At 46.7% G+C, this 19,045-nt stretch overlaps 1 protein-coding gene across 2 annotated transcripts in view; it reads left to right on the top strand.

Moving 5' to 3' along the window:
• Positions 1-1,704: 1,704 nt before the first annotated feature.
• GLB1L2 (galactosidase beta 1 like 2) overlaps positions 1,705-19,045 on the top strand; it is a 228,484-nt gene continuing 211,143 nt past the window's right edge. For both annotated transcript variants that reach the window (XM_033919320.1, XM_033919318.1), the window contains exon 1: positions 1,705-1,935. In XM_033919320.1, the coding sequence (XP_033775211.1) occupies positions 1,865-1,935 (71 nt within the window). In that variant the 5' untranslated portion in view covers positions 1,705-1,864. The remainder of the gene's footprint in view (positions 1,936-19,045) is intronic.

Here is a 19,045-nt window from a genome sequence, read left to right as displayed (position 1 = left end):
ATGTGTGGCCATGTCTGTGCAAGTTAACATCCATGCTCGGTTCTTGGCCATTAGAAACCTCTAGAAACCACGCAGTTAGGCTTTCTGCGTTGGCCTACCTGTGCCTGACAGAGACTAAGAATAGATAAAAAGGTAGGGTAGAAGTAGACAAATGGAGCAAAATGAGTTGAAAGTGAAACACTGAAGTCAGATGTATGGAAGAGGAGAGCAATAAAAACAAAGTGATCAGTAGACACTGGAAAAAGACTTTTAAGACAAATAATAATAAAAAAAAGACCAGGAACAAAGTACAGTAAAACCATGGATTGCAAGTAACTTGGTATGCAAATGTTTTGCAAGACAAGCAAAACATTTTATTAAATTTTAACTTGATAAACAAGCAAGGTCTTGCAATATGAGTACATACAGTATATATGGATCACACAGTCACAACTGAACCGATGGTTCTTCTCTCTTTGACGTTGCAGGAGTGTAGTGACTTCTAAATGAGCAAGGTCTTGCAATACGAGTACGTACAGTATTTTGTGTTAAAGGTTTGGGGTTATGGAACGAATTGTCTGAATTTCCATTATTTCTTATGGGGAAATTTGCTTTGATATATGAGTGTTTTGGATTACAAGCATGTTTTTGGAACAAATTATGCTCACAAACCAAGGTTTTGCTGTAATTAGAATAATAATGTATCTTTGAGAAAGGTAAAACATTCTACTCTGGCTAGCTTGTTGGGCAGGAGAAAATGTATTTCTTGTTTGTGTTTATCCAGTTTTGCATTGCATGCAAAATCTAGCTTTGGAAGATCCCATTTGTTTTTATTTGTGCATTTCATAGGTGTGGTCCAATTTTCTGTATTGGTTGAGGATCTGTTTATGTTTCTGCCTGTGATAAGGAATTATGGTAGAGATCTTTAGCAATCTGTCTTAGTGGGTCTTAGTGTACTGCTACACTGCTTTTCGTATGTAGGGATGGAGTGATGTTGCTGTTTGAATTCTAAATGAGTGGTAGTGGTTTGAGAAGGCAGCTTTGCTGTAGGTACACCCAGTGCGTGGGTTTGTTTGGTTATTTATTTATTTGCAAATGTTATGTTTCACAATGCTTGGTAGTAGAAGGAATTTTTCTATGGTGTTCTTCATGTACCTTTCTTTCAGCCATTCAAATGGAGTGCAGTGTTTGCCTTAGACCGTGATTACAGTGTGACCTGCAGAATGTTTCTATCTAAATTTCTGTCAGCTTGGGAGTGTCATGAGCTGTATGGACGGGAGAGGAGAATATTTCGTCATCTCCCTGTCCCAATCCTTAGTGGTGGAACGGGACCTCTCGGGCTTTCCCTCCCCTGCGGGTTTTGATATAACAAGCGTTCTAGAGTTGCCTGCCAAAAATCTGGCAACCTCAGAGGAGGACCACGCAACACTTAGGGTAGCACTACCCCTTCCAGCCTATGCACATGCTTGAAAGGTTTTAGGCTAGTGTCCCCCCCCCCCCCCCCACGCTGTAGGGTACAGTAAATGAAGGAGTCCAACTTGGTCCGGCTTTTCCCTGTTTTGGCCGCGCTGCATCTCTAACTTGGTAGTTTCCCCCACTCTTATACCTCAAAACAAAACCTTCCAACCAATCAGAGGACAGCGGACACAGAAAGGCGGGAAGATCGGCGGCTTGGCGTCGCCTTGGCAACCAGGAAGCAGTAGGAGGTTGGGGCAAGGTTCTGTCTCGGTGCTTGGTACGAGACGCGCGGGGGCGCTTGACACTAATGGTCCAGATTCGGAACGCGTTCGTTCCCCTCTGACTGCGCAGCACGTGCAGCTGCCGCGCCTACTCCTCCGCCGCCTTTTCATCCCAGTCGGTACCCGATAGGGTCAGGGGGCTGAGGATGAGGCGAGAGCAGCGCCGGAGACTCGGAGCCTTCATGCTTCTGCTGTTGGGGGTGTTCTTTGTTCGCAGGTAAAAACCCATTCCCTCTAAGCCCAGCTCCTAAGCTGGACTTCCCCTTTCCTTCAATTTATACCCCACCCCCTATCCCTGTCGCTTTCTTCATATATTCGCTTCTTTCTACCATGATCTACTATTCTGCCCCACTAACACTTATACAGCTGCTCTCACCCTCCAGCTTTACCTGGCACACCTCTTGATTCCCCTTACAGTATACAGGTATCCACTTCTTAACCTCAGTTTTCCTGATTCTGCATACATGCATCTTACTCATAATCACCTATTTACTACACAAATATCTACTGTGCAGCTCACCTCTAGGTCACACCTGTCCACAATCTAAAAGCTGACACCTCCTCAGTGCAGCCCCAATATTTCCTTGCTTGTCTATTTGCCTATTTCCTCTTACACATGCACTCATCTCCCCAAAATGCCTCCCAACAATATCCCACACTACTCTGAACATCACTGTGCTCCCCAAACATCCTTATTCTCATCACATGCCATGTCTCCACAAAAGAGCTAACCAGGCCCTCAAACATCCTTCTCTAATTACAAGCTAACCTCCCCAAACCACTAACTAACCACTCTTCTTAGTGTCATCACACCTCAGCAGATACTTCCACCACAATACCCCATGCTTCTTAATATTCACTTTCTTCCACCTTAGTTCCTCCCATGCCATCTAACACATAGATGCTCACCCTATCACGCATAGTACCTTAGCTCACACCGCCTTTCATCCCAGCCTCACAACTTAACTCAACACCTATTCAGTCATTCAGACATCTGTCATACCCATCTCAGATCGAGTCAGTTATTCTACTATACCTAGTTATGCCTACTTAGTTACTTAATTATCCTCTTCAGGACTTAATTGTGCAGACAAATATCATACTCATCCCATCACCCTTTTAACATCTGCTACACTCATCCCAGAAACTATTTGATCATTTAACATATGTTTTATTCACTTCAGCACCTACTCAATCTAGCAATCACTGTATTCATCCTTCACCACTCCCCCTTTTTTCTGTAATATCTTCCATACTCAGGTCAGTTACTGTATTGACAGTACTTGCTTCCACAACTAAATACAACAATTACTGTAATTATTCAGCCCACTGCTTATATATTAACTAATCAAGAACTCTTGGTCTAACATTTCCCAACACCATATCTATTCATTGCTACATCTATTCCTGGGGGAATCTGCATGAAAAATGATAAATTCTGTGTGCAATACTTTTAAAATTTGCTTACTTTATTCACATATCACAATATAATTAGTGTATTTAAGTAGCAAAGATGCAATACAAAAATGTTTTTACTCAGATGCAGAATTAAAAGAAACCCAAAACTTTTTGTGCAGGATTCCTATCACAACTCCTAGCTTGGCATGCTTCCCAGGCTTGACCACCCCATCATTCTCTCTTCCCGCTTAGGCTCAGTTTTTCCCATCTGTCTGCCCCAACCTTTTTCGTTTGATCTCCCAATCCCATACAGGCTCAGTTCTTCCAATTCTTCACAAAACAGCTAGCTTCTTTACACTATAAATGTCACATCTCTCCTGCTTCAGCTAGCTACACAAGTCTTCCTCATACATCCCATCCTTCTTTTCAACTCTTCATTTACTCATTGGCTATCATAGTGCTGGAAACTTTTCCCTTTTACTGTTGTTTCTTTCATATCTCCTCACATAAGCAACCAACTCCAGGATGTGGAAGCATATCAACTGCCTACAACCCATCTCTATATGTTTTGCCCTTGTGGAAGATTGAATGAGCAAAGCTGTTCTTTAGCATTCCTAGTTACTGGCTCTGTAATAAATGGATTTTCCTTCCATTCTTCCTTTATATTCTCAGATTATGAGCAATTCACTGAAGCATACATGGGTCATATGACCATACCAAACACCAAGCAGACAAATTCTTCCAGATATTTTTGGAAAAGGCAAAAACCTTTTCCTGCCCTGTGCAGTGGCACCGAGCTCAGTCAGTTCAGTTCTATTGAACAAAGCAATCATTCTTTTTTTCTCCTCCTTCTTTTTTTTTTATTTATGCAAATTTTTAAACTATTACACGAGTATACACTTGATAGGCTATTACCAGGATGAGAGAAAAATTATTAATAATACAGGAAAAGAACTGAAGAAATTATTAATAAAATATTCATGGCACTTAAGCCCTGATGCTATAAAAGACATCTAAAGTTAGGTGTCTAGATGGGTGCACGTAGCCAATCTGGACACCTAACTTAATTATTCAGTTAGGCTTAATTAGTGCCTTTAACTGAAAATTGCTATTAAATAGAATTGGGTCCTTACAGTCCGGGGAGGGGTGGGGGGTTGGAGAGAAATCATAGGAGAAATTTAGGGGAAAAATGTATATTAAGGACAACTGAACTATACTGAAGTATGATCAAGCCATCTAGTATTGTAGACACCCAGATAGAGAACAGCTTACTGTCGCAGAGTTAAGTTCCCATACTTGAATAAGACCAAAGGCTCTTATTAGTCAAAAAGAAAAATAATCAAGAAGACTAAAGAAAAAAAACCATACTTCACATCTGTATGTTCATGAACATCTCTGGGGAAAAAATGACTATAGCCTCCAGAAACAAAAAATTATATTTGAATGAATTCTGTTAAACAATTTGTAATACTGAAGTCCAGACTCCATCCTATTATGTACAAAAATAAAATAATTATAGTTGAAACAGGTAACTTTTTCAGACTGTGAAACATGAAAATTACCCATTCTCAGCATTTTGGATCTGGTACTTTAATCTCAGAGATGTTTACGTTTAATAATAATAGTAATAATTGCTTTATTTATATCATAGAAACATAGAAAGCTGATGGCAGAAAAGGGCTATAGCCCATCAAGTCTGCCCACTCTACTGACCCATCCTCTTAAGTCTATACCTAGTGACCAATTCTTCAGTTCGACTCTCGTAGGGATCCCACATAGGCATCGATCACCTGCACTGGAAGCTTATTCCAACAGTCAACCACTCTTTCTGTGAAGAAATACTTCCTGATGTCGCCATGAAATTTCCCGCCCCTGAGTTTGAGCGAATGCCCTCTTGTGGCAGAGGGTTCTTTGAGAAAGAAGATATCATCTTCCACCTCGATACGTCCTGTGATGTATTTAAATGTCTCAATCATGTCTCCCCTCTCCCTATGTTCCTCTAGAGTGTAGAGCTGCAATTTGTTTAGTCTCTCTTCGTACGAGAGACCCTTGAGCCCCGAGATCATCCTGGTGGCCATCCTCTGAACCGTTTCGACTCTGAGCACATCTTTACGGTAATGTGGCCTACAGAACTGTACACAGTATTCCAGATGAGGTCTCACCATGGTTCTGTACAATGACATTATGACTTCAGGCTTCCAGCTGACAAAACTTCTATTGATACATCCCATTTTCTTCCTTGCCTTAGATGAAGCCTTCTCTACTTGATTGGCAGTTTTCATGTCTGCACTAATGATTACTCCTAAATCTCGTTCTGCTGAAGTCCTAGTTAAAGTTTCTCCATTCAAGGTGTAAGTTCTGCATGGATTACCGCTACCAAGGTGCATAATCTTACATTTCTTAGTGTTGAAGCCCAGCTGCCAGGTCGAGGAACATCTTTCCAATGTAAACAGGTGCTGTGCCATACCATCCTGCAAATTGCATTCACTTACTATATTACATAGTTTGGCGTCATCGGCGAATAATGTTATTTAACCCTGAAGCCCCTGAGTCAGATCCCCTATGAATATGTTGAAAAGGAGTGGACCCAGGACTGAGCCCTGCAGTACTCCACTGGTCACCTCCGATGTTTTAGAGAGGGTACCGTTAACCACCACCCTTTGAAGTCTTCCACTTAGCCAATCATTGACCCATGCAGTTATCCCGTCATACCTTTCAGTTCAAGACGGTTTACAACAAGAGAGGCTGCAGGAATGCAGTGAATTTACATCAAGATCATGAATTAGGAATAAACAAATAGGCATGTAACATAATTATATATATCAGAAAGCAGGAGCATGCAAGTAGACATAGAAGAAATCATTTGATGAAGTTTAAACAAATTTATCAAATAAATGGGATTTCAGTGATCTTCTGAATGATTGGTATGACGGTGAGTTAAGGAATAAGTCACTTAGAGTATTGTTCCACCTTCCTGCTTGGAAGGAAAGTGTCTTGTCGAGGAATCCTTTGGATTTTGGAAAGACAAATAATAGTGTTCTGTGTGAGAGGTGGAGTTTGTTTTGGAGAACAAAGGGCTCCTTTTACAAAGCCACACTACGGCCTTAATGCATGGAATAGCGCGGGCTAGATTGCCGCACGCGTTAGCCGCTACCGCCTCCTTTTGAGCAGGCAGTAGATTTCCGGCTAGCGCACGCTAATCCGGTGCGTGCGATAAAACTGCTAGCATGGCTTTGTAAAAGGACCCCAAAGTGTTTCAGAAGGTAGGTGGGTGCAGTACCGAATACTGTTTTGAAGCATAGACAACCAAATTTGAAAATTATTCTGGCATCTACTGGTAGCCAGTGCAGTTTTTTTGAAATATGGAGTGATGTAATCGGATTTTTTCAGGTCAAAAATCAGTTGTATGGCTGTGTTTTGGATTGTTCTCAATCTTTTGGTAGTTTTTTTTGTGGGATCCTAGGTAAATGATGTTGCAGTAGTCCAGTGAGTTTAGGATTAGTGATTGCACTAACAGTCTGAATGATGCAAAATTGAAATATGGTTTTATCCCAGGACAAGCAAGCAGGTATTCTCACTAGTGGGTGATGTCATCCGACAGAGCCCCGATACGGACGTCTCACAAGCATGTCTTGCTTGAAGAAACTCAGAAGTTTCGAGATGCCCGCACCGCGCATGCGCCAGTGCCTTCCCGCCCGATGGTCCGGGCATGTCTCCTCAGTTCTTTTTCTTCCGTGGAGCTGAGAAGTTTACTTCAATTCTGCGCCAATTGTACCCGTTTTTTCGCCTTCTGCATCGCCGCGGTTTGAGTTCTTTTGCTCTTGCCGTGCATTTGTTTCTTTCTTTGATTTCTTTAAAAAAAAAAAAAAATTTTTCTTCCGACACCGGGTTGGCCGCGTGGCTTGGGCCCCGCGCCTTCGACCTTGCGGCGGAGCTTTTCCGGCCTATGTCCCGGCCGATCACCGGTTTTAAAAAGTGTAGCAAGTGCCAGCGCGCGATTTCGCTCACGGACCCGCATCGATGCTGCCTGCAGTGTCTGGGTCCGGACCACTTTCCGAAATCGTGCCGGCCTTGCTCCACTCTCACAGCGCGAGCGTTTAAACGCCGCTGTTTTTTGTGGGAGTCGATGTTCAAGATGGAAGCTGTGTTGGATCCTTCGGCTTCGACATCGACTGGTGCTTCGACTCCGTCTGCGAAGCCCTCTGCCTCCCCTGCTGCTTCGGGCCTTCTGAAACCGGCATCGTTTACACCGGTTTCGGCCTCGACCTCGGCGCCGGTGCCTTCCTCCGTCTCCTCGGAACAGGTACCGACCCCTACAGTTCCACCGGTGGTGCTCAAAGTGCCGAAGGCTGGCAAGCAAAAGCACTCGGAACCGAAAGAGCGCGGAGACTGTGCGGAAGGGCCCCCTTTTGGTGCGGATCCCTCCATATCGGCTTCGTTGCGGTCCATTTTGGAGGCTCAGTTTGTGGAACTCATGACCACCATGGGACCTCGGCTGATTGCCACGATCAAGGGTGACTTCCCAGTTCCGATTCCGAGGGGCGGGCCGCCCCCTCCTCCTCCTCCGCGACGCACGACCTCGTTGCTCGGCGAGGAGGAGCGGCGGTCGGTGACCGGTCCCTCGAGGAAGGCCTCATTTAGTGACATGCCTCCCTTGGAGCCGATTCCCTCGAGGAAGGCCTCCCTTAGTGACTTGCCTCCCTTGGAGCCTATTACCCCTCCCCATGACACAGTGTGGCATCCACCCTCGGGGCCTCCCAGTCCTGGGCATAGCAAGAAACAGGACGAGTTCTTCCGAACCCCCTATCAAGCCTGGGCGGCGTCTCGGGAGGTGTCGAATCTTCCGCCTCTCTGATCTACGGCCTCGAGTCCTATCTGCTCTTTGGAGGCTTCTGGGGATCAGTATTCTCACCGGCGGTCTCGATCCCCCTCCAGGCATCGAGAGGGGCATTGATCCAGGCACTCTTCGAGGCATTCCTCTTGGCACTCGACCGTCTCTCCTCAAAAGAAATTGCCTCGTATGGGGTACTCTGCTTCGGCTGTGTCTCCTCCTCCGGGTCCGGAGTTCGAAGACCCCGATGTTTTTCACTCACCCTGTTGTTCGCAGGCCTCTGTAGAACCCGAGGCCTCGTCTTCTTCCAGTCCTTCTCGACGACCGGCGCTGGCGGACCAACTGTCTTTTTCCTCGTTTCTAAGACAAATGGCGGATGACCTGGACATTACCCTCGATTCTGGTTCTCGATACTCCAAGGAGTACCTCGATACCATGCACTTGCCTCATCCCCCAGCCGAGTCCGTGCGCCTGCCTCTGCATAAGCTCCTCGACCAGACCATCATGAGATGTTTTGAGTCTCCTTACTCTATCCCTGCGGTCCCTGGAAAATTGGATGCTCGGTATCGCACGGTGCATCATAAGGGCTTCGAGGGTCCTCAACTTTCGCACCAGTCCCTTCTGGTCGAATCCTCTCTCAAGCGGTCTCATCCAGCCCAGGTGTATGCTTCGGTGCCTCCGGGCCGCAAGGGCAGAACCATGGATAAGTTTGGACGACGCATCTATCAGAATTCTATAATGGCGTCCCGAGTTCTGAATTATAATTTCCACTTTGCCACATTTGGAATTTTTTCTTTCTGTGCTTCAGAAGTTTACGCCCTACATCGAGTCCCAGGCTCGTTTTGAGTTCGAGGAGGTAGTTGCTTCGCTGTCCCAGCTTCGTCTTCAGTTGATGCAATCTTCCTATGATGCCTTCGAGCTCTCGGCCCGGGCTGCTGCCTGCTCTGTGGCGATGCGCCGTTTGGCCTGGCTGCGTACCATTGACATGGACCCGAATCTTCAGGACCGACTGGCAAACGTTCCGTGTGCTGGGGCGGATCTTTTTGACGAATCTATCGAGACAGTCACGAAGAAATTGTCTGATCATGAAAAGTCCTTTCAGTCCATTCTTCGGCCGAAGCCTAAGCCTCAGCAGTCTCGACCCTCTCGACCGCCCTTGATTTATCAACGGCGTTATCAACCGAGGCAAGCTCCACCTGCGAGGCAACCAGCGAAGCGGCAGCCTCCTCCGAAAGCTCAGCAAAAGCCTCAGCCGTCTGCTGTCCCCAAGGCTCCTCAGCCTTTTTGACTGTCTCTTAGAGGGCATAACCAACCTTGTTCTGCCTCCTCCTGTTTTTCCCATCAGGGGGCACCTCCATCAATTTTATCATTGATGGGAGGCTGTCACCACCGACCTCTGGGTCCTTACTATCATCAGGGAGGGGTACTCTCTTCAATTCCATCGGTAACTCCGGACCACCCTCCCAGAGAGTATCCTTCCAACTTGACTCAGACCGCCCTTCTTCTTCAGGAAGCTCAAGCTTTGCTCCGGCTTCATGCCGTCGAGCCGGTCCCTGTGGACCAGCACAACCGGGGGTTTTACTCCCGGTACTTCCTTGTTCCGAAGAAGACGGACGACCTGTGACCCATTCTGGACCTCAGGGTCCTCAACAAGTTCTTGGTCAAAGAGAGATTTCGCATGTTGACCCTAGCTTCTCTCTATCCCCTCCTCGAGCAGAACGACTGGTTATGCTCTCTAGATCTCAAGGAGGCCTACACTCACATTCTTATTCATCCGGCCTCTCGCAAGTTCCTCAGATTTCGGGTGGGACATCTACATCTGCAGTACCGAGTGCTGCCGTTCGGCCTGTCCTCGTCTCCCAGAGTCTTCACGAAGTGTCTGGTGATGGTGACCGCTGCACTCTAGACCAGGGGTCTTCAGGTATTTCCCTACCTCGACGACTGGCTCATCAAGGCCCCCTCGGCTCCCGAGGTCATCTCGGCGACCCTGGCCACTATTTACTTCCTGCAGAGTTTGGGCTTTGAGATCAACTTCCCCAAATCTCATCTACAGCCTACCCAGTCTCTCCCTTTCATCGGGGCGGTCCTGGACACCATTCGACTCAGGGCATTCCTTCCTCCTCAACGCATGGATGCTCTTCTTCATCTCTGCCAGTCTGTGTCTTCTCGTCAGTCCATCTCAGCGAGACACATGATGGTTCTCCTGGGCCACATGGCCTCTACAGTTCATGTGACGCCTTTTGCCAGACTCCATCTCAGAATTCCTCAGTGGACCCTGGCTTCTCAATGGACTCAGGTGTCAGATCTGTTGACTCGGCACATCGTAGTCACTCCTGCTCTTCGGCAGTCTCTACTTTGGTGGATGACCTCTTCGAATCTATCCAGAGGTTTGCTGTTTCACACTCCTCCCCACCAGAAGGTTCTCACAACCGATTCATCGACCTATGCCTGGGGAGCTCATCTGGATGGTCTTCGCACTCAGGGATTCTGGACCAGTGCGGACCAACTCCATCAAATCAATCTTCTGGAGCTCAGAGCCATCTTCAATGCTCTTCAAGCTTTTCAACATCTGCTTCACGACATGGTGGTCCTCATTCGCACAGACAATCAGGTCGCCATGTATTATGTCAACAAGCAGGGGGGCATGGGCTCGGCCTCCCTCTGCCAGGAAGCTCTCAGAGTCTGGGATTGGGCGGTCCGCCACAATGCCTTCCTCAAAGCTGTCTACATTCAGGGGAAGGACAATATCTTGGCAGACAACCTAAGTCGTCTTCTCCAACCTCACGAATGGACACTCCATTCCAAGCCCCTTCATCAGATATTTGCACATTGGGGGACGCCTCAGATCGACCTCTTTGCGTCTCCCCACAACTTCAAGCTGCCTCAATTCTGCTCCAGGATCTACACTCCTCATCGTCTCGAGGCAGATACCTTTCTACTGGATTGGGGGAATCGCTTTCTGTATGCGTTTCCTCCCTTTCCTCTCATTCAAAAGACTCTGGTCAAGCTGAAGTCCGACCATGCCACCATGATTCTGATAGCTCCTCGGTGGCCCAGACAACCTTGGTTCTCCCTTCTACTTCATCTCAGCAGCAGGGAGCCATTCCTTCTTCCAGTGTTTCCTTCACTGCTTACTCAGCATCAGGGATCTCTACTTCACCCCAACCTGCAGTCTCTCCACCTGACAGCTTGGTTCCTCTCAACGTAACTCCTCACCAGTTTTCCCAGGCGGTGAGGGATGTCTTGGAGGCTTCCAGGAAGCCTGCTACTCGTCAATGCTACTCCCAAAAATGGACTAGATTTTCTTCATGGTGTGTTTCCAATTCTAAGGAGCCTCAGCGAGCCTCCCTATCCTCTGTATTGGACTATCTTCTACACCTGTCTCAGTCTGGTCTCAAGTCTACATCTATACGTGGCCACCTGAGTGCTATTGCGGCTTTCCATCAGCCTCTACAAGGGAAACCTCTCTCTGCTAATCCTGTGGTTTCCAGATTTATGAAAGGACTTTTTCATGTCAATCCCCCTCTCAAACCTCCTCCAGTGGTTTGGGATCTCAATGTTGTCCTTTCTCAGCTTATGAAACCTCCTTTCGAGCCTCTCAGCAAGGCTCCGCTAAAGTTTCTCACTTGGAAAGTGGTTTTTCTAGTAGCCCTCACGTCTGCTCGCAGGGTCAGTGAGCTTCAGGCCTTAGTGGCGGATCCACCTTTCACAGTATTCCATCATAACAAGGTGGTCCTAAATTCCTGCCTAAGGTGGTCTCTGAATTTCATCTCAACCAATCCATTGTACTTCCAGAGTTTTTTCCAAAGCCTCATTCTCATCCTGGAGAATCAGCTCTTCATGCTCTGGACTGTAAGCGTGCTTTGGCTTTCTACTTGGATCGCACCAAGCCACACAGAACTGCTCTTCAACTTTTCATCTCCTTTGATCCAAACAAGTTGGGACGACCTGTATCGAAGCGCACCATCTCAACCTGGATGGCGGCTTGTATCTCTTTCTGCTATGCCCAGGCTGGATTGCCCTTTCCCTGTAAGGTCACAGCCCATAAGGTCATAGCAATGGCAGCCTCGGTAGCCTTCCTCAGATCGACACCGATTGAGGAGATTTGTAAGGCTGCCACTTGGTCCTCGGTTCATCCATTCACCTCTCATTATTGTCTGGATACTTTCTCCAGACGGGATGGACAGTTTGGCCAAACAGTGTTACAAAATTTATTCTCCTAAGTTGCCAACTCTCCCACCATCCCATTGAGGTTAGCTTGGAGGTCACCCACTAGTGAGAATACCTGCCTGCTTGTCCTGGGATAAAGCAATGTTACTTACCGTACAGTTGTTATCCAGGGACAGCAGGCAGCTATTCTCACGTCCCACCCACCTCCCCTGGGTTGGCTTCTCTGCTAGCTACCTGAACTGAGGAGACACGCCCGGACCATCGGGCGGGAAGGCACTGGCGCATGCGTGGTGCGGGCATCTCGAAACTTCTGAGTTTCTTCAAGCAAGACATGCTTGTGAGACGTCCGTATCGGGGCTCTGTCGGATGACATCACCCACTAGTGAGAATAGCTGCCTGCTGTCCCTGGATAACAACTGTTATGGTAAGTAACATTGCTTTATTGCATGTAGTTTCCATAAAAGGTAGATGCATTTTTTTTACTAAGATGTCGGTGTGAGCGTCGAATGTCAGTTGTTGGTCACTCCTAGGATTTTTATGGTGGGGTTAATAGGAAAGTTTTTCCCTTAAAGTTGATTGATGGTACTTTGTATTTGTTCATTGGGGTGGCCATGAATATTTTGTTTTTTGGGGGGGTTAAGTTTTAGTTTGAAGTTTTTTGTCTATTGTTCTACGTGATCAATGACAGATGAAATGAAGTGTCTGGTTTCAGTCTATAGTGTAGAGAAGGGGATGATGATTGTGATAGTTCACATTTACATAGAAATTTATAAAGAAAATGAGCCCCAATCTATTGAGCCCATGTGACCCGAACCATATCAGAAAACATCCACAACTTTACATCATAGAATAACCTAACTTGATGTTTCTAAAATTTCATCAAAACCAGATCACAATCTAATTGCAGCAGAAAAGTCACAATCACGGTAGCCAATTGAGTCTTCCCAACAAAAACTTCGGAACCACCAGAAATATTCAAACTTTCTGTCAAATGACATTGGTTCCTGAATCTGTTCTTCACCTACCACTCTAACAAAAGAGTAGTGTATAATTAACATGACCATTTATTTTTTTCATCAAAACAGGACATCTATTAATTGTCAGTCCCGCCCCCAATCCCATCCTAGCCCCACCCCAATCCTGCCTTAGCCCCGCCCCCAATTTATTCCATTCATTTTTAGTGTACACATAATCTTATTAATTCATAATGGTAACCATAAAATAAAATAAAAAAACACAAAGCACACTATAAGCAGAGAAAATGTTAATTATCATTTATATTTAGGGGGTTTTCAAAGATGTCAAGGCAGATGACTTTAAAATATGCAATGTCACCTTAGTAATTATAGAAAAATAGACAAATATAGTGCAAAATATAGACAGCAGATATAAATTCTCAAAATTGACACATTTTGATCACTAAATTGAAAATAAAATCATTTTTCCTACCTTTGCTGTCTGGTGATTTCATGAGTCTTTGGTTGCGTTTCCTTCTGACTGTGTATCCTTTCTTTCATTTATTTCTTTCTGCACTCAGGCCCAACAATTGTCCCTTTCTATTCCCTCCCTCTTCCTTCCTATGTCCTTAGTGCCTCTTTCTGTATCCTTAATGCCCCCAGTGCTCCTTCCTGTGTACTTAGTGCCCCCATTCTCATGTCTTTAGTGCCCCCAGTGTCTCCTTCCTATGTCCTTAGTGCCCCTTCCTAAGTCCTTAGTGCCCCACCCTTGCCAAAGCCAGCCTGACTGCCTGCCTCCCCCTTACTGCCTTCCAGCCTTTATTCCACTCCCTCCCCCGAAGCCAGCCAGCCTCCCTCCCCATCTGCTGCACCGAATATGAGAAAGCTGAAGTGCAGGTAGGACTACTGCCTGTCTGTCTGCCTGCCTCCCTCCCTCCAAAGTCTACCTGATTCTTCTTCTCCCCCCTCCTCCCAGTCCACCACTACCGCACGCTGCTACTTCCTGCACTTGCCGCAACAACCGCAGGAAAGGCATGTCCCGGCGCCAGCCCAGAAGCCTTCTCCCCGACATTAATTCTGGCGTCGGAGAAGAAGTTCCGGGCCAGCCAGGCACTGATTGGCTGGCCCGGAACTTGCTCTCTGACGTCAGAATTGACGTGGGGGAGAAGGCTTCTGGGAGGGCGCCAGGACATGCCTTTCCAGTGTTTGTTGCAGCAAGGGCAGGTAAGAGCCCATTCTCCCGCGATCGCCTGTCCCGTTGTCCCCACACACAGCTTCGGGACGCTGTAATTGAAAACGGGACATTTCAGCGTCCCAAAGCTGTGTGTGGGGACAACGGGATGGGGGATCAGAAAAAAAGACAGTCCTGTTCAAAACGGGACGTATGGTCACCTTATGTATAATAGAACACTTGGGTCACTGAAGGAAGATTATATTTTGGAAAATCCAAAATGTCTATCAAACATATCTCAAACATATCCTTTGGTTGCACAAGAGACAACCCTGGAATGTTTATAAAGCAAAGATTTTTACTCTTAACAAAATTCTTTAGTGCCTTCCATTTTTCTATATACAGTATTAAAATATTATCCTTAATCAAGGCAGTTTCAGAAGCTTCCAGTTTTACAATCCTAAGATCCAAAATTTTTCAAGTTTCTGCCCAGTTGTGCAATCACCTTCGTGTGCTCTGGTTATTTCAGTTAATAGATAGTTGAGAATCAAAACCTTGAAATTAATCAAAAAGGGTCTTCCCCAAATTGTCTATAACAGTTGTAAATCCAACATACCAACTTCCTGTTGCATATTCAAAGGCTCCAAGGAAGGCTCGGGAGATGTTAACTTTATGGCTGTAGCTATAACCATAACCACAGCATCTTCACCAAGAACCTGGGAACCAGATTTGCCTTCTGGCAGCAAAAGATTCTGTTCTAATGACTTCTCTGAGGCTGTGGTGTCAGGGTTTCCTACACTCCTCTGGGCTCAAAGATGCCAACCCTACCAAGGGAGATGCTGAATCTCCTTTTTTTGGCAGTCCTTCTAACAGCAATCTGACAGGGAACATGGGCTTCATCAGAACCTCAGTGAGCAAATTCATCCATGAGGCCTGACTATGGCAGAGGTGCTTGTCCTCCCCTTCCTCATCCCCATAAGAAGGTAAGGCAACACTTAAGAATATAAGAATTGCCGCTGCTGGGTCAGACCAGATGGGTCCATCATGCCCAGCAGTCCGCTTACGCGGCGGCCCTTAGGTCAAATAGCAATTCCCTATTTGAGTCTAGCCTTACCTGCGTACGTTCTGGTTCAGCAGGAACTTATCTAACCTTTTCTTGAATCCCTGGAGGGTGCTTTCCCCTATAACAGCCTCCGGAAGAGCGTTCTACATTTCTACCACTCTCTGGGTGAAGAAAAACTTCCTTACGTTTATTCGGAATCTATCCCTTTTTAACTTTAGAGAGTGTCCTCTCATTCTCTCCACCTTGGAGAGAGTGAACAACCTGTCTTTATCTACTAAGTCTATTCCCTTCATTATCTTGAACGTTTCGATCATGTCCCCTCTCAGTCTCCTCTTTTCAAGGGAGAAGAGGCCCAGTTTATCTGGCCTCTCATTGTACGGCAATTCCTCCAGTCTTTTAACCATTGTTGTTGCTCTTCTCTTGCAGAACTCAATGCTATAGTACAGCTGCTATCTTTGCTCTAACCCCCCAGAAAGTACTTTCTTGTCTTCTACTGCCCCATAGTGTCCACAATATGTTTTTTCTTTTTGTCAGGTTTCCTGCTGAAATCCCCCTTGATTGCCTTACTTAGATTTTGTGGCACTTTGGAAGTGTTAGTAGGCTATAATCTTCCTGTTCGATCATTGAGCAGGTTTCAGTGTTATAGATCAGTATTCTTCAACCTTTTTACACCTATGGACCGGCGGAAATAAAAGAATTATTTTGTAGACCAGCAAACTACTAAAACTGAAATTAAAAAAAACATTTCCGCCCCTTCTCCGTGAGCTTGGTCCCTGCAAACAATCTGATCTCATCTGCACAAGCCTCAGCTTTAGTGACGATTGCTGTTATCAACCCGATGCACAAAACGGCCCACCGCGTGGTTTTCCCCTCGATCGCCCATTTTCCAATCTAGCCAAACAAATTAGCTAAAACCTCATGCAAAATAGCCAAGCACTAATATTGTTTGGCTTTTCAAAAAATAAAATAAATGGTGTTTTAGCGATCGTAAAAACTGACTTGTAGACCTGTCGGTAACTGTGTTACTGACAGGTCTGCCTGGTTTTTTCCCAGTTTTTTTCAATGGCATATGTGTGTTACACACGCAAAATATCTATCCCATAAAAAAAAGAAAAAAGGTCCCCCACCGCTGATGTCGGTCCTCCCCAACGACCCCCGACATACGTGGCCCTGCCTGAGCCAGGCACCTCTGAGCCACTGTCCCTCCCAAACCCAAAACAAATGCCACTCCCTCCTGCCATGCAGAACACCCCCATGCCATAGCCCCGCTCTGCACCAGGCACTCCGGAGCCACTGCCCTCCCCCCAGAACCCAAAAAAATGACAGGAGGGATGCTCACTCCTTCCTGCCACTGGACGCTCCCCCACCCCCAAACCCAATAAAAATGGCAGGAGGGCTGCCCACTCCCTCCTCCCACTGCCCCTCCCGAACATCCCCCAAACCTCTCCCATACCTTTTTAAAATGTTTGAAGCAGGAAGCCAGCTCTCAGGTTCCTGCTTCGGGCCCTCTTGACTAAATTAGTGTTGTTCAACCGCCGGTCTGCAGATCAGTGCCGGTCTGTAGAAAATTCCTGCTGGTCCGCGCAGGGTCGGCGAGATCGGTGCATAAAATTCCTGCTGGTGTGTGCAGGGCCAGCGACAGCCTCCCACAGTAGCTTCCTCCCCTCTGCTCCCCTCCCAGCAGCTATCAATACTTGCCTGCAGCAGCAATTCACTTAGGCAGCCTTTGGGCTTTTGCTGATTCGTGGCCCGCTTCTGATGATGCAACTTCCTCTTTCCTTAGAGGAGGCGCTGCCCATCAAAGGACCCAAGGCTGCTAAAGTTAATCGTTGCTGCAGGCAAGTACTGAAGGGAGCAGTTGAGGGGAGCAGAGAGAAGGGGAGGAAGCCACTGTTGGAGGCTGAGAAGCTGCTGGATGAAGGGAGAGCTGCTACTGGACCTGGAGGGAGGGAGGGAGAAGGAGAGATGCTGGTGGGAGGGGAGGAGGGAAAGGGAAAAGAAGAGAGTTACTGTTGGATAGGGGGAGGAGGGAAGGGAAAAAGAAAAAAGAAATGAAACAGCTGGCAGGGTGATTAGAGTAGGAGAAGGGGTCAGGGTGGAATGGAGAGATCAGATGAGGAAAAGGGGAGAGACAGGAATGAGAAAGTAGAGAGAGATTGATGCTGGGAAGGGGGTCAGCAGAGAAATAAGGAGAGAGGGACAAAGATGCTAGGTCTGGTGTAGGAGAGAAAAATGAAGAGAGCAGTGAAGCTGGAATGAATCATGTAAAAAGAAGAGAGGGGGCGCAGGTTGGATGGAAAGGGGAGAGAGGCATAGAAAAAAGGCAGATACCATATGGAAGGGGGAGAGGGCAGACAGTGGATGGAAGGGGCAGATGCTGGATTGAAGAGACAGAGAGGGCAGATGCTGGAAGGAAGAGTGTGAAAAGAAGATGAAAGCAGAAACCAGAGACAACAAAAGGTAGAAAAAAATAATTTTATTTCTATTTTGCGATTAGAATATATCAGATTTGAAATATATATCCTGCTAGAGCTGGTGTTAGACATAACTGAGGACTGAAAGCCCAGGTAGTGCTTCTTTAGCTTCCAGCTGGCTTAGGGCTCTCTCTGACCAGGGGGCAGTTGCCCTAGTTGCACTCCCCTAACACTATTCCTGTCATGTGTTGACTGTGGTATTCTGTTAGCATGATATTTCTGTGTAGTATTCTGTAATAATTTGGCTTATTCAGTTTTCTTGATAGTAGAGGATATATGTGAAGGGAAGGGGAGACAGGGGTTTTGTTGATCCTTGCTCTATATTATTTGTATTTATAAAATGACAGTTATACAGAATATTGTTTCTTTTTATACTTTAATAAAATACGTTCAATATAAAATCATAACTGAGGCTTGTGCGGATGGGATCAGATTGTTTGCGAGGACCGAGCTCATGGAGACGGGGCAGAAACAGGTTTTTTGTTATTTCAGTCTTAGTAGTTTGCTGGTCCACAAAATAATTCTTTTTTCCTCAGCAATAGCAGCAGTTGAATCCAGAGACTAGTGGGATAGCACACATCGACCAGCAGGTGGAGATAGAGAACTCAGTATTCTCTATCTCCCAGCAGGGGTTGGATGCTGTTCCACGAGCTCCTGGATTCTAGCTGTTTTTTTATTCCTCTACTGGGGTACTTGGCTGAGCGGTGCCAGCTTTGGGAGTCACACCTGGGCCCCCCCAGGTCCCTGTTCCACCCGCCTCTCCAGTGGATTGAGGTTCTTTCCTGGTCTTTGGTGTTTTTCTTCTTTCCCTGAGGCAAGACTTGTAAAAAAAAAAAAAAAAAAAGGAGGAAGACCATTGTGCTGCTGCGGGATGGTGCTTTGCTCTGAGTCCCAGCATTCAGCTACCAGCCTTATCAAACGGTGCACTTGGTAATAGTTACCTTTTTTTTGTCTTTGCTTGGGTGTTTTCAGCCGTTTGCTCGGTGGGATTGGGTGCCACGGGGGTTGTTTCAGCTGTGGCCTGATTTGCAGTGTGATGGCAGCAGAGGCGGTTAAGAGGTGTTCCCGCTGTGGGAAGCGGCGAACACCTTCGGGCCTCTGTTCCGCAGGTTGCGCGGACGCTGGGGGAGAGGATGTGCAGGTCGCGTCTGATGCGATCTTGGTTTCCTGCGCGATCGAAGTCGGGCCTGCTTCTCCCGCACGCGTGGCTGCGGCCGTTCCACTTCGGTGCACGTCGGCAGCTGCGCCGGCAGGCACCTGTTCT

This window comes from Geotrypetes seraphini, chromosome 13, assembly GCF_902459505.1.
Source record: "Geotrypetes seraphini chromosome 13, aGeoSer1.1, whole genome shotgun sequence".
Taxonomy (NCBI): Eukaryota; Metazoa; Chordata; class Amphibia; order Gymnophiona; family Dermophiidae; genus Geotrypetes; species Geotrypetes seraphini.
This window is presented reverse-complemented; position numbering and strand designations above follow the sequence as displayed.